The sequence below is a fragment of the Lactuca serriola genome, chromosome 1 (assembly GCF_051521515.1).
Source record: "Lactuca serriola cultivar US96UC23 chromosome 1, Lser_US96UC23_V15, whole genome shotgun sequence".
NCBI lineage: Eukaryota > Viridiplantae > Streptophyta > Magnoliopsida > Asterales > Asteraceae > Lactuca > Lactuca serriola.
The window spans coordinates 87,295,177-87,308,414 of record NC_136408.1 but is presented as its reverse complement, the minus strand read 5'-3'; the positions used below and the strand labels follow the sequence as shown (position 1 = coordinate 87,308,414).

Here is a 13,238-nt window from a genome sequence, read left to right as displayed (position 1 = left end):
AAGTCTTAGCACACACAATATCACATAACATGATAATAGCACATAGACCTAGCTGGTCAAAACATATATTCTACCACACACGTAAGAATAGTGAGGAGACTCACCTTGCACAAATGACAGATAAAACTCACACTCGAACTTCCAAAATTAGACTCTGCCTATTAATTACACCAATTAATCGTATTTAATAATTAAGGTAGTTTCCATGCTCCACTATTCCCAAGTCAAGTCTAATACACAATTAGGGAAAAAGACCAATTGCCCCTCCCAAGAACAAAACCCGCACAAATTCATCTATAGGCACAATTGGTCAAAAGTCAAAGAAAGTCAAAGGTCAACACTTTGATGTTACACACGGTATACTCAACTCTATGCTGGGTGTAGAGCATAGAGTTGGAAGGGAAACGGGTTCGTAACTAGCTACGCTCGGCGTAGCCAAAATTGCGCTCGACGTACATGGTATCAACTCAAAATCCAACTTGTAAGGTCTTAATCATTAAGACACTTTACCCCAGCCTCAAATCTAACTCTAAAAGATATCCTAATCCATAAATTCTTTGACTTTATCCCTTTGCATGGCTAAAGAGAGCTTAGTATGAAAACCCTAACTTCTAACATCACCAAAAAAAACTCCATAACTCATGTATGGATGAAAGGAAAGGATCAGGCTTGCATTTTTATAACACTATGCACCCTAAAATGTCTGAAAGGATAGATCAAATGCTCTGGAGTATTCCATACTCACATATATCAAGGTTTTGTGACAAATTGAACATAAATCTAATCTTAAACAAGATCTAGCAAAGAAATATCCAATGTATGAAGTTTATACCTTCAATAGATGAACAATGAGATGTAGATTCTGGATCCAAAAGCTTGAATGCAACACCACTTGTTGAATGATCTTCCTTCACTATCAAGAAAACTCGAAAGATTCAAACCTCACTTTCAAGGGCTAGGGTTTCGATTTTAGGGTTTAAAGAAATGGAGGTTGGTCATAAGAAGGTCCAAGGGGGGTTAAGATGGTATGTAATGGTTTTATCCACAATTTGCTTATGAATGACATTTCCAAACCATAAAAAAGATTCATTTATAACAATGTACATTTGAAATACATTTGCAAACCATCCAAAAGATGCACTTATAACAATGTATATATGAAATGCACATCAAAACTACGTTCCATTAAAGTTCCACCGACTTAATGTGTTACATAAACCTTCATACAACAAAATGAAACCAAAATCCCCATTACATCACAATCCAAAAACCCTGCACTAGTTAGATGCTTACAAAAGAAACCAAAAAACCCCCCCATCCCATTACCATCCAAATCCTACAACCACCTTACTGCTTAAAAAAAAAGAACATCCATGAACAAAACAACATCAGTTGGCAGTTCCATAGTTTTGCATGTGTAAAGGAAACATTTGTGAAATTTTTTATATTTAGGAACTAAACTTCAAATATGGGGAAAAACACATGGACCAAAAATGATGTTTATACACGGTGGACCATTTTGGACAGTTTTGCATCAATTTGCTAATTTGTACGCGATCTTTGAAAATTAATGATGTTTTTAGAAACCTTTAGTTTTTGTCTAAACTTAAAAAAACAAAAAGTTATAATAATTAATTTTTTTTCTCTTAAATTAATACCTCAGATGACATCACCTTAACATAAGTCGATGGTATGAGATGAATCACACCCAACAGTTAGGTGAAATGCATCCATGAACATAACATTTTGGTTGCGGTTTAGGGTGAAAGATTTTGTGGTGCGGGTACAATTTATCGTATCCTTTCTTCTTCCTATTGGCCAACAAATGAAACGTTTTTTTTTTGAATTCCAATAGTAAGAAAAGGTACTTTTTTTAAAAGAAATGATCAAAAAGAATATATATATATATATATATATATATATATATATATATATATATATATATATATATATATATATATATAATAAGTAGGTTCAAATGTGGATGAAAAAAATATTATGTGCATATAGGGATTAATACGAGTCAAGTATTATTTAATTTTAACAAATAATTAATTAAATCATCTACCCTTTGATTTAGGCAAATTATTTTATTTAAAACCCTATTGCCTCTTCAATCGACACCCACACAATCGTATCCCTCTCGTTTTCATTGACCTTCCACCCCATCAGACGACCTTCACGCCGTCGATGGACGCCGTAAGCCCTTGAGTCCGTCGTCGATCCTTACTACAGTGTCCGTCGTCGAATCTTTAGTCATCAACCCTTTCTACCCCTTCATATGTTCATCAGTAACGCACAAATTCTGTGTAGAGTTGGGAAAACCCAAAATTCGTTTCATCTCCTTCCGTGTTGGAATCAAGAATCCCGACCCTTTCCATGTACTCAATTTCTCATTTAAAGAAGCCTTACAAAGTTGGATTATACCAATCATTCTCTCTGTTCTTTTCTTAATTTTGACAGGTAAACCCATCAAGTTTAATTTCTTGTCGTTGCATTCTTCATTGGGTTTAAAGAAGCAACTATGTCACGTTTCATGTATTTTTTTTCTGTGATAACCTTGTTTTCTTCTTTAATGGTGTTTTAAGTGTTCAATTCAATTGTTGTGGGTTTTGTTGTAATGTTTTTCAATTGTTTGAAATCTGTAGAAAGCAATCAGATTGCAGATATGGCTAAATGCTTGTTCAAGCTTGAACACCCATTGGGTATTGTGCCTTCAATCACAATTTCCTTTTCTTTTTGCGGTTTTCCTGTTTCATTCTTGATCATTAGATAAGAATATTTGTTTAATTGGGTGTTTCGATGTGTGTTTTCTAAATGATTATTGCATCAAGATGTGCAATTAGATAATAAGATCAATTGCTAAACCTGAATTTCTCCTTTTTGTTTATGTAGAGAAGAGGAAATCAAAATTCTCTCGCATCAGAGAGAAGTATCCAGATAGAGTTTCAGTAAGACATTTTGTTTCTTTATCAATCAAACATTATGCTATTCTATCTGTCTCTTAGCTCTTGAGTAAAATTTTAGTTTCAGGTGATTGTTGAGAAAGCTGAAAAATCTGACATTCCTAACATAGACAAAAAGAAGTATGTGAATGTTAACCTATCCCATTTGTTGTATCTATGTTTGTTTATATAGGATTATATGAAAGAAATAATAAACTACTTTCATCGATTTGATTACATCACTGTAGTTTTTACATTTTCTTTTTATGGTCTCATTTATATAAAAAGATATGAATGTGATGGGACCCACAAAATGGTAATATGTTAATGTTTTTATTTTAGATATCTAGTTCCAGCTGATTTGACCATTGGTCAATTTTGTGAATGTTGCTCCAGCTGATTTGACCAATGGTGGATGGAATATAACAACATGAAACAAGAATGAGAATGAAGATTCTTTCATGAACGACATTATACTCTTATATATATATATATATATATATATATATATATATATATATATATATCCAGTAATCAATAAAAAGTGCTATGTGCCAACCACAGTCTTTCCATTATGCTACAAGCCGTATCATGGTCTTCCTTACCACATCGGGGGCCAAAACCTTGGGTCTTACAAACAAGTGTCAGGAGCCACCTCGTGGTCTTCCATTCAAGCATCACAAAGACAACTAGCATACAATCAACACTACTTAACTAATTAACTGCCATAGTTCATACTCTAGTCTTGCATAAAGTTTGCCAGGAACCACCTTCTGGTCTTTCATGCAAAATGCCAAGGGTCACCCCAGGTCTTCCTATAATACATAAACCAAATGGGCTGACATTGGTGCCTTTGACCATAGAACAGTGAGGAGACTCACCTCGACAGCTGAACCCATAAATAAATCTCTGACTGCTGATCCGCTAGAAACCTCGAGCTATTAAACAAATAACACCCAATTAACAATTGGGTTCGAAAACAAAACCAATAATCCACATATATGGGGTAAAAAGACCATTTACCCCTCACCTAGTTTGGTCGAAGACTAAGGCCCAAACTCACAATCAAAAGCCCACAAACCAAATAATCAACCAAGATCTACTTATGGCATAATTTTCCAAATTGGGCCCAAACCCTAACATGGGCCTTAACCTAAAGTCCATTAACTTTTCCCTAATCCCTTGTTCTCAGATGACCCAACAATGCCCCAAACAATCAAGCCCAAAAGATAACCCAAACCCAAAATACCCAATGGTCAACCCTGGTCAACTATAAAAGTCAAGGTCAAGGTCAACAGTCCATGTTGACCTAACATGCCGTGTTTTTCCAACATCTAGATAATCGAGAAATCCCTAGCTAACACACCGTGTTAGCTTGCAAACACGCCGTTTTTGCTTGAGATTCAACAACTTAACCAATAAGCACTTAATCCTTAAAGACAGGTCCCTAAAACATAGATCTGACCTCCTTGAGTTGGATTATCATGTAAAGTTGCCAACTTTACGTCCATATATGACTAAATAAAGATCTTAAGCTAAAAAGGAACTTAATAGGGGACTTGAAGCATGCATGACACCATTCCTCACATAAAGCTTGCACCTTAATGCTCAAGGATACCAAAACAAACCCATATCCGAAAGAACAAGCCCTAAAAAAACTCAACTCATCCAAAGACCCAAAAAGGAGACCAAAACCATAATACACTAGCCATGAAGAGATCTTATCATACACATGCCAAGATGCAAACTTGATACCTCAAAGAGACTGCAAGAACTGGAGAGATTATGGATTTATGATCTTCCTTCTAAGCTAAGCACCTTCAATCTTCAAATCTTCCTTTGGAAATGAGCAAAATAATCACAAGAATCCACTCAAGGCTCAAGAACACCACCAAGAAGGTTTAAGGGACGAATTAGGGTTTAAGTGGCAATTGAGGCTGGTAAGGAGACTAGCCCATGGGGCTTGAGGAGATTATATAGGGTGCAATTAGGCCACCGCCGCGATAATTATGTGTTTCGTGGTGTCTTTGTGGGTTTTTAAGACTATTAATACATCTCTCCTGGAGCCGTATTCCACACACCAAAACCGAGATTTCTCTCTGTTCTATTCTCTCCCTCTACAATTCTGCATTCTTCTGGATTTTCAAGTATTTCCTTTGAGTTTATTAGTTCTTCCACAACTATTTGAAAAAAACAATAATCGACATTAAATCATTATGTTTTATGTTGATGTTTACAACCTTTGAACGATGTAAGACATTTAAGGACAAGAGTCATTATGTGCAACTTTCAACTAACAATAATATGTTATCTTGAGGTTGGATCTACATTTTCTATCTTGTCTTTAATTCATCTGACAACGAGATACTCTCCTTCTACATTTTACTTTTCTATCTCGTCTTTAATTCTTAATATTATTTATCGGTTTCTTTGCTTTGATATTATTAACGATTATATATTTTATCGGTTTCTTTGCTTTGATATTATTAACGATTATATATTACTTCACGATATTAATCTTCATATTATCGATTTGTCAAGTTTGAAATACAACAAATACAAGATTCTTTGATGCTTTTCAACTATTCAAACTTACCATGAGAAAGTACGTTATCCATTGATTTGCATCCATGAGGAAAAGCCCTCTCCATATATGATCCTCTACAATTTCAACAGGTTTTTTGTTGACTCTCCTTTTTCTTCTTGTTTCCAGAGTAGTAGATAATTGACTACTTTCACAACTTTTAGTTTGAATTGATACAAGTTTATCACCTTTCCTGATAAGCCAGAATATAAAACTCTTGGCATCTTCTTTCCACATCCTCACAATTATTTCTCTAACAACTTCATAGATTGTTGGTCATTTCCATTACATACCGAGTCAACTCGGCAACAACAGTCGGCCAAATTTCGCCAACTGAGTTTTATGCGCCAAATTACATAAAAATCCCCATAAACACAAACAATGCAGTTTTATCGATGTCACAACCATCGACAATAGTTTACTGAAATATACATCATACAAAAAAAAAAATACAGAAAATAAATCATAATCGATTTCACCTTTTTCACTTAACGTTCACAATCTTGATAATAGACGCCGTTCCGACGCGATGTAACGCCACCACCGCATCCCCCGCCTTACAAAGCCCTTTCTCCTTCGCATGTTGCAGAGCAAAATCCAAAGCTTCTTCCGTCGATTCAGCATGAGAAGCTTTCGCCGATCCGGCGGATAATACCGGAACCAAACCTCTAAAAATCAGACTATGCCTCGCCGGCGTTTCATCGCTACACGACCAGTCAAACGTATCGGTCTTAATTTCCGGCACCACCACTGACAAAATCGGCATCCCGGGCCGGTACTTCGCCACCAGCTTCGCGGTGCTTCCGCCTCTTGTCAGAACTAAAATTAGGGTTGCTCTTGATGAGTTAGCGGTTCGAACGGCGGCGGACGCTAGGCTTTCGAGTGGGCTCATCGGGACTGGGGCGTTTGCGGCGATTCGTTTGAAGACGTCGGCGTAATTGATTGTGTTTTCTGCTTCAATGCAGATTCTCGCCATGGTTTTCACGGCGACTTCAGGGTATGATCCGGCGGCGGTTTCGCCGCTGAGCATGACACAGTCGGTTCCGTCGAGGACGGCGTTGGCGACGTCTGTGGCTTCTGCTCGCGTTGGTCGTGGGGATTTGATCATCGATTCGAGCATTTGAGTGGCGGTGACTACCGGTTTTCCTTGGAGGTTGCATTTGTAAATCATGACTTTTTGTGCTAGGAATATTTTCTCGATTGGGATTTCCATTCCTAAATCTCCACGCGCCACCATAAACGCGTCGGAGTTGGCTAGTATTTCATCAAAGTTTGCTACCCCTTCTTGATTTTCCACCTGCCCCGAGTTTAAATAAATAAATAAATAAATAAAATTACTTTCAAAATAAATATAATTAATAAAAACATTGTAATAAATTGCATAAGATATTATTAAAAATATATGCTAAGTTTGAAAGAATATACTTTGAATATTCTTTTATTGTTCAAAATGAATTTATAATATATTTATATCAGCTTAATGCACGTCAAATATAGAAATAATCAGACTGTTTTGTCTGTTATACCTTTGACATAAGAAGGATGTTCTTTGCATGCTCGCCCAACAATTTTCGAACCTCAACAAGATCAGAACCTTTACGAACAAAAGACAAAGCAATCATATCGATCTTGTTAGGAACACCCCATGTCAATATATCTTCTTTATCTTTCTCGGTCAAAGTTGGAAGGTCAACTATGACTCCAGGAAGATTAACATTTTTTCGTTCGCCAAGAACCGCAGTATTCTCACATCGACATCGAACCAAACCCTTTTCAGTGTCACATGAAAGAACAGAGAATGAGATTGTGCCATCTGCGCATAGTATCACCATTCCTGGTTTTACATCGTAAGCTAACTTTTTGTAGCTCATGCAAATCATGGTGTTGTCCCCTTTAATGTCGTAATCGGTAGAGATTGTGATTTCTTCGCCTTGTTTTAGTTGGATTGGTTTTCCATCTTTTAAAAACCCGGTTCTAATCTCTGGACCCTGAGAATATTATAAAAATATGAGCATATGGAATTTAGAAAAAAGTTTAAAGTTGTTCAAGTAAGGTATGTGGTCCATAAAAGGGTGTTCATAGATCATAACATCTCAATGTTCGAACTTTAATAGCACAAGTTCATTCTGCAAAAAGTTCATGTGGATGGATCTTTGAAAAGTTAAATGTTTAAAAAATCTCCTTTAGATCATACGAGGATTTTCAAAAGTATGCATGTTTTCTTTTTTTATGTTTATTGTCTATGTATATTTTTTTTCCTTTTGTTAATGATTGAACAATCGACTTTTGTAAAGTCATTCCAATTCAGTCAACTATACAAAGTTTATGGGTTTTATCATATTAACATTTCACATTTTATATAACTTTAGTTTAATAAGCAACATATTTTTAATCATTATATACAGTACACCATTTATCAATTGTTATATTGATTGAAAATTAAATTAAAAGTTATATAGATAAAATACATAATAATTTTAATTGTACAGTACTTTAAAATAACATAAGTTAAATGATTCCTATTGGCTTCAATTAATTATTAAGATTTTAAACTATTTGTTAGTTAATTTTTAATTGAAATTTAAAATTATTATTATTGATTTATATTATATTTTAACAAGTTCAATGACATAAAACCAAGCAAAAACTCTCTTCCCGTTTGTAAATAACCTATTTTAGTTATATGTCGATACATGATTTATAGATCAATTAATGATAATTAGATTCATACATGTGAATTATTTCCTTTTCAGATCTATCAGATTGCATCTCAACTAGATCTAGTGTGTAATGATTGATATAAAATTATCATAGTTCAAGTACCAAATATACAAATCTTTCTAAATTTACTAAATTATGCAATAAAAAAATGAATATCTAAAAGATTAGTTATTTATTTCAATTATTGTCTATACTTTCCATTATTTGTTTCAATTATTGTGTATACTTTCCATTAGAAGAAACACAAACTCACAAATTCTCTTAATAAACAGAGAGTTTGCTAGATTCAGACATCAATCGATGCCATGGCTGAATGGAAAACAAATCGCGTAGCCATGACCAAGGACGAGCTTATAGCTCTAATTAGATCTAATTAACGAAACATAGCATCAAATGATAATGAAAAAGTCAACATCCCAACAAAATTGGGGACTAGATTAGACTTAATATGAACACAAAATGGTGATCGAATCAATATCAGAATTCAGAAGTAGTCAATTTTACCACCGAAGTCAAAATTAAATCTGTATCAGATGTATAAACACTTAGAAGAATTAGACATTGCTGTGTAGATGATGCAAAAAACAGATTGCAAACAATCGATCGATTAGTGGAGATCTAGTAGAGAATAGAGATTACGTACTTTGGTATCGAGCATAACTGCACAGAGAATACCGGTGTTATCCATGGCAGTTTGGAGATTATCAAGCGTTTCCTGATGATACTCATAAGATCCATGTGAGAAGTTGAATCGAGCTACGTTCATTCCAGCTTTCAACAGTTTCTCGACCATAGTAACAGATCTAGAAGCGGGTCCCAAAGTGCAAACGATCTTAGTTCTCGGCCTCCTCACGCCAATTTCTTGCAGACTCTGATCGGTCTTCATCTGGTCCATGTTTGCTACGATCTAATCGGTATCAGATTAAATCAAGTTGACTGATCTGTTCTCAAATGGAAATTTGAGATGAAAAAGCTCTGATTTTTGGATGGGAGATAAAGGAAGTTTTGTGGAGACTGACGAAATGAAAGTGATGTGAAAGTGAATGAAAGCCATGGGGTCGATGGTGGGTATCTAGAGTTAGTTTATTCATGAATAATGGCACATGCTTGATGATTCATGCCACGATGTGATCGACCCAACCGAAATCTTTTACCTTTTTGGTTCCTTTCTTGTCTTTGTAATTAAGAAGAGCTTTTGCCCTAATTCGTAAAGTGTCAATCATTAGCTACTACAACCTAATATTTGTAGCATTTTATGTTTTAATTATTTGATAGAACACTCATGTATGGCAATGAAATTAGGTCATGGGGGGTATATGGGGCACAAAGAGGTCTCATGGCCAGGTCCAAGCTATGGTCTTGCAGACCACCCGAAGGGTGTCATTGTGCAACGTTTGTGGTCCGTTGTGGTATATACTATATACCATGGAATGCAACGGTCAAGTAGAAAATATGGGTGAGTTTCCAAGGACAATGGCTAAAAATTAGAAAAAAAAATTAAGTAAAACCATTTTTCTTTCTATAAATATTACCATTTTACTATAATTTTTTTCATACCTTTCTTTTTTCCTATACTACACATACCGCAATACTTACAAATACAATTTTCACAACAACAAAACTTCCAAACCCAACAACTTCTCAATGATAACAACAAACACAGATGCCCGAAATATACTAACAGTATGCTAATATCCGTATACTAACATCCCTCCAGTTGGAAGGGAAGGCTCCTGCCGAATGTTTGAACTACACTAAAAGTCAAGAAATAGAGGTGAAGGTAACCCTTTAGTAAATATCAACATATTGGGACTATGATGGTTCATAAAGCACTCAAATTTGTCCTAATGCAACTTTAACTCGAACAAAGTGTAAGTCAATCTCAATGTGTTCTTTATGTTGATGTTGAAACAGGTTTTTGGAGAGATAAGCAACACTAACATTATAACAACACACAATTATAGCATAAGTGGGTTACGAATCCAACACGTTTCAACAACGATGTTGACAACGTCTCGGTTCTCAATTTTAGCACTAGATCGAGAGATGATGCCTTGCATTTGGTGACATGGACAATAAACTTTAACCAATAAAAACACAATAAATGGGCGTGGATCGACAATTGGTCGGAAAACCTACCTAGTCAGCATCATAGTAATCTTAAATGTGCCTCACGAGGTTTGTACATGTAAAGGCAAGCTTGATGAACTGCATAGGCAATATTCGATTGAGTAAAAGTTTGATATTAAAGAACACCTACAAGGTTGCGACATAAAGACAAAACATCAATATGTAGGCCAAAACTATGGAGTTTTGTGCATGTATCAATAGGTATGATGGTACGATCAGGATTGAAGTTAAGCATGTTGGATCTCTTCAAACTTTCCAAGGCATACTTTCTTTGCGATAAAAACATTTTGTGATGATCTCGAATGTAAGTGGTACCAAAGAAGTAGTTAAGCTCCATAAGTGCTATCATGGAAAACTGAGTGCCCAGCATAGTTGAGATAATTCTCAAATGATCAGAAGATGAAGTGCTCAGTATAATATCATCAAAATATAAAAGTAAAAATAGTTGTATGAGATCCTTATTAATAAATGAACAATAATGAGTCATATCGACCGTGAGTGAAACTATAAGAACATGAAAATAAGAGATTTGGTTTTTGTCAAATATTGACCAAAAGGACAAAATGGTCATTAATGAGAATTTAGCAAGTTTATAAAGTTGTGATTTCATGAAAATGGCCAAGACGAGTTTAAGTCACTTATGAGAGGTAAGATGAGTAAGTTCAAGAAAAAGAATGCATGAGAAGATGCATTTTAGCGAAATGGGTAAAAATGAGTATTTTTATGGTTTTTAGGCCAAGTTTGTGACTTAATATATTAAGACATGTATTAATTCAATGAGAAAAGACTTAACAGAGTTGTAGATTATGTTCCCGCTTTTGCGTAGATATATATATATATATATATATATATATATATATATATATATATATATCATAGAAAACAAGTATAGAACGAATATGTTATGCACGTTATAAGTTGGGGGGAAAAGTTGTCCCCAAAGCTGGAATGGAATCAACAATGCACTTTACTGATCTCCAGGTACCACAACGCGGTAAGCAGATCGCCAGGACGTTGTGGCATAAGTTGGTAGCCATTGACCGAAGTCAAATGGTCACCACAGCGTGGTGGAGACCCCACCATGACGCGGTTTCAAGGCAAGAACATAGGTTTTAACCTGTTAAGAGCTCATTTCGATCCATATTCGTTGGAGATCGATTGGGAGGTCAAAGGTAGCAATTTGTCACAACTAGAAAATTAGGGTTAAGATGGTGATCCTTGTACAAGACAATTTCCTCTATGTAACCTTGCAACATTACTTTTAGTGAAATTCAAACTGCAATGCTATTTAAGTTCCTACATTCATACATTATGATTCAAGCTGAAAAAACCTCATGCAAGTCCAAAACTCCATCCAATAAGCCAAGTCCAATCAATTTTGGGCCTTAGCCTAAGAATTCTCGCCCAAAACCCTATTGGACCAATACTTCTTCAGTGGACCCAGTAGGGCCGATAACTTCTCCATTTTCTCTTGTCGGGCCGAAAACCCTTCTTTGGGCCCTAATGGGCCGAAAACTTCTATTGGGCTCTATATTGGGCCGAAAACCTTTTATTGAGGATTAGTGGGCTGAAAACCACTATTGGGCCTTCCATTGGGCCAAAAACACTTCAATGGGCTTTGTTAGGCCGAAAACCTCTATTGAACCCTCCATTTGGGCCAAAAATCTTTATTAGGTCAAGCCAAAATCGAAACCCACTATTTTTGGGCCACCCTTTTGGGCCGAGAACCCTCTTTGGGTCGGTTAGCTTAGCAAAAAAAGGAAAAAGGATAGGATAATAAGCATGCCACCTCATGTTTATCTAGCATGTAATAAGTCATTTGACCACCAAACATCCACGCACCTCCCATCACCTTTAGAAGAAGCCAACCCCTACTCCCCGCCCCCTCTCCCTCTCTTATGCGGCCGAACACACATACACACACAAACACTCCACAAATATCATTTTCTTCACTCATCTCTCTAGAACATCCCCATCATTCTCTCAAAAAATTTTGATGCATACCATTTGTGAAGTTCCTTCAAGCAATCTCAAGAACTTGGTAAGTCCATGTCAAACTCAAAGTGTTTTGTTTCATGTTTATGCTAAAACCTTCCATTTACACACTTTTGTTGTGTGTTAAACTCTTAGAAACACCACCATTTTGAGAATCTCACCAAGAACAAAAGCTAGGCTCGAAATTTCCTTCTTCTTCTTCTTCTTCTTCTTCTTCTTATTCTTATTCTTATTCTTCTACATCTCGAAAATCCTCAAGGTAAGCTTCATACCCTACTATTTTCATGTTTTTCATCATTTTGGGGGGAATATAAGTTAAGTTTTGTTTAAATCTTTGGATATTTGCATGCACTTGTGTGTTTATGTAACTATTTGTGTTTTAAATGTTGAAATGCTTCATGCTAACACCCCATAAACTCGAGATTTACAAGCCTCATGAGGCTAGAGTAAATCTATCCTTTGGAAAGTTTCATGTATAATGGTTATGTGTTGAAGATGATACAAGTTCACTACTTAAAAGGTTCTTCATATATGTGCAAAATCATATAGTATATGTTAATGACATTTTCTGCTATAAAGTTTTGTGGACATGTTTGTTCACTCAAAATGGTGAAAATATGGGTTACATTCCAAAATGGTTAGCTTTTGGTCATATGAAATTTTAACATTTATACTTACACAAATAATGGAATATAATAAATTTCATGATTTCTATAATTATTTTGTAAAAATCGTGACATGCTAGAGTCACACCAAGATAGTCTATTTTGTGTTACAAAACTCTTAAACTAAATTTTGTTATGTTTAACAAACTACAAAACTTGGTTGTTTTACTAAAAACAATTTTTACTAGTAAAATATTT

At 35.3% G+C, this 13,238-nt stretch overlaps 2 protein-coding genes across 2 annotated transcripts; one reads left to right on the top strand and one right to left on the bottom strand.

Moving 5' to 3' along the window:
- Nucleotides 1-2,620: 2,620 nt before the first annotated feature.
- On the top strand, nt 2,621-3,345 carry LOC145058409 (autophagy-related protein 8C-like). Its single transcript, XM_079006323.1, has 4 exons — nt 2,621-2,705; nt 2,896-2,951; nt 3,034-3,086; nt 3,288-3,345. Exons 1-4 carry the CDS (start codon nt 2,621-2,623, stop codon nt 3,343-3,345), a joined length of 252 nt encoding a protein of 83 aa, XP_078862449.1.
- Nucleotides 3,346-5,774: 2,429 nt separating this feature from the next.
- Nucleotides 5,775-9,303, bottom strand: LOC145094293 (pyruvate kinase, cytosolic isozyme-like). Its single transcript, XM_079032567.1, has 3 exons — nt 8,894-9,303; nt 7,056-7,517; nt 5,775-6,826 (listed from the first exon to the last, which is right to left on the bottom strand). The coding sequence occupies exons 1-3, from the start codon at nt 9,143-9,145 to the stop codon at nt 6,014-6,016; spliced, it is 1,527 nt and encodes a 508-aa protein (XP_078888693.1). The 5' UTR covers nt 9,146-9,303; the 3' UTR covers nt 5,775-6,013.
- Between the last annotated feature and the right edge of the window lie 3,935 nt (nt 9,304-13,238).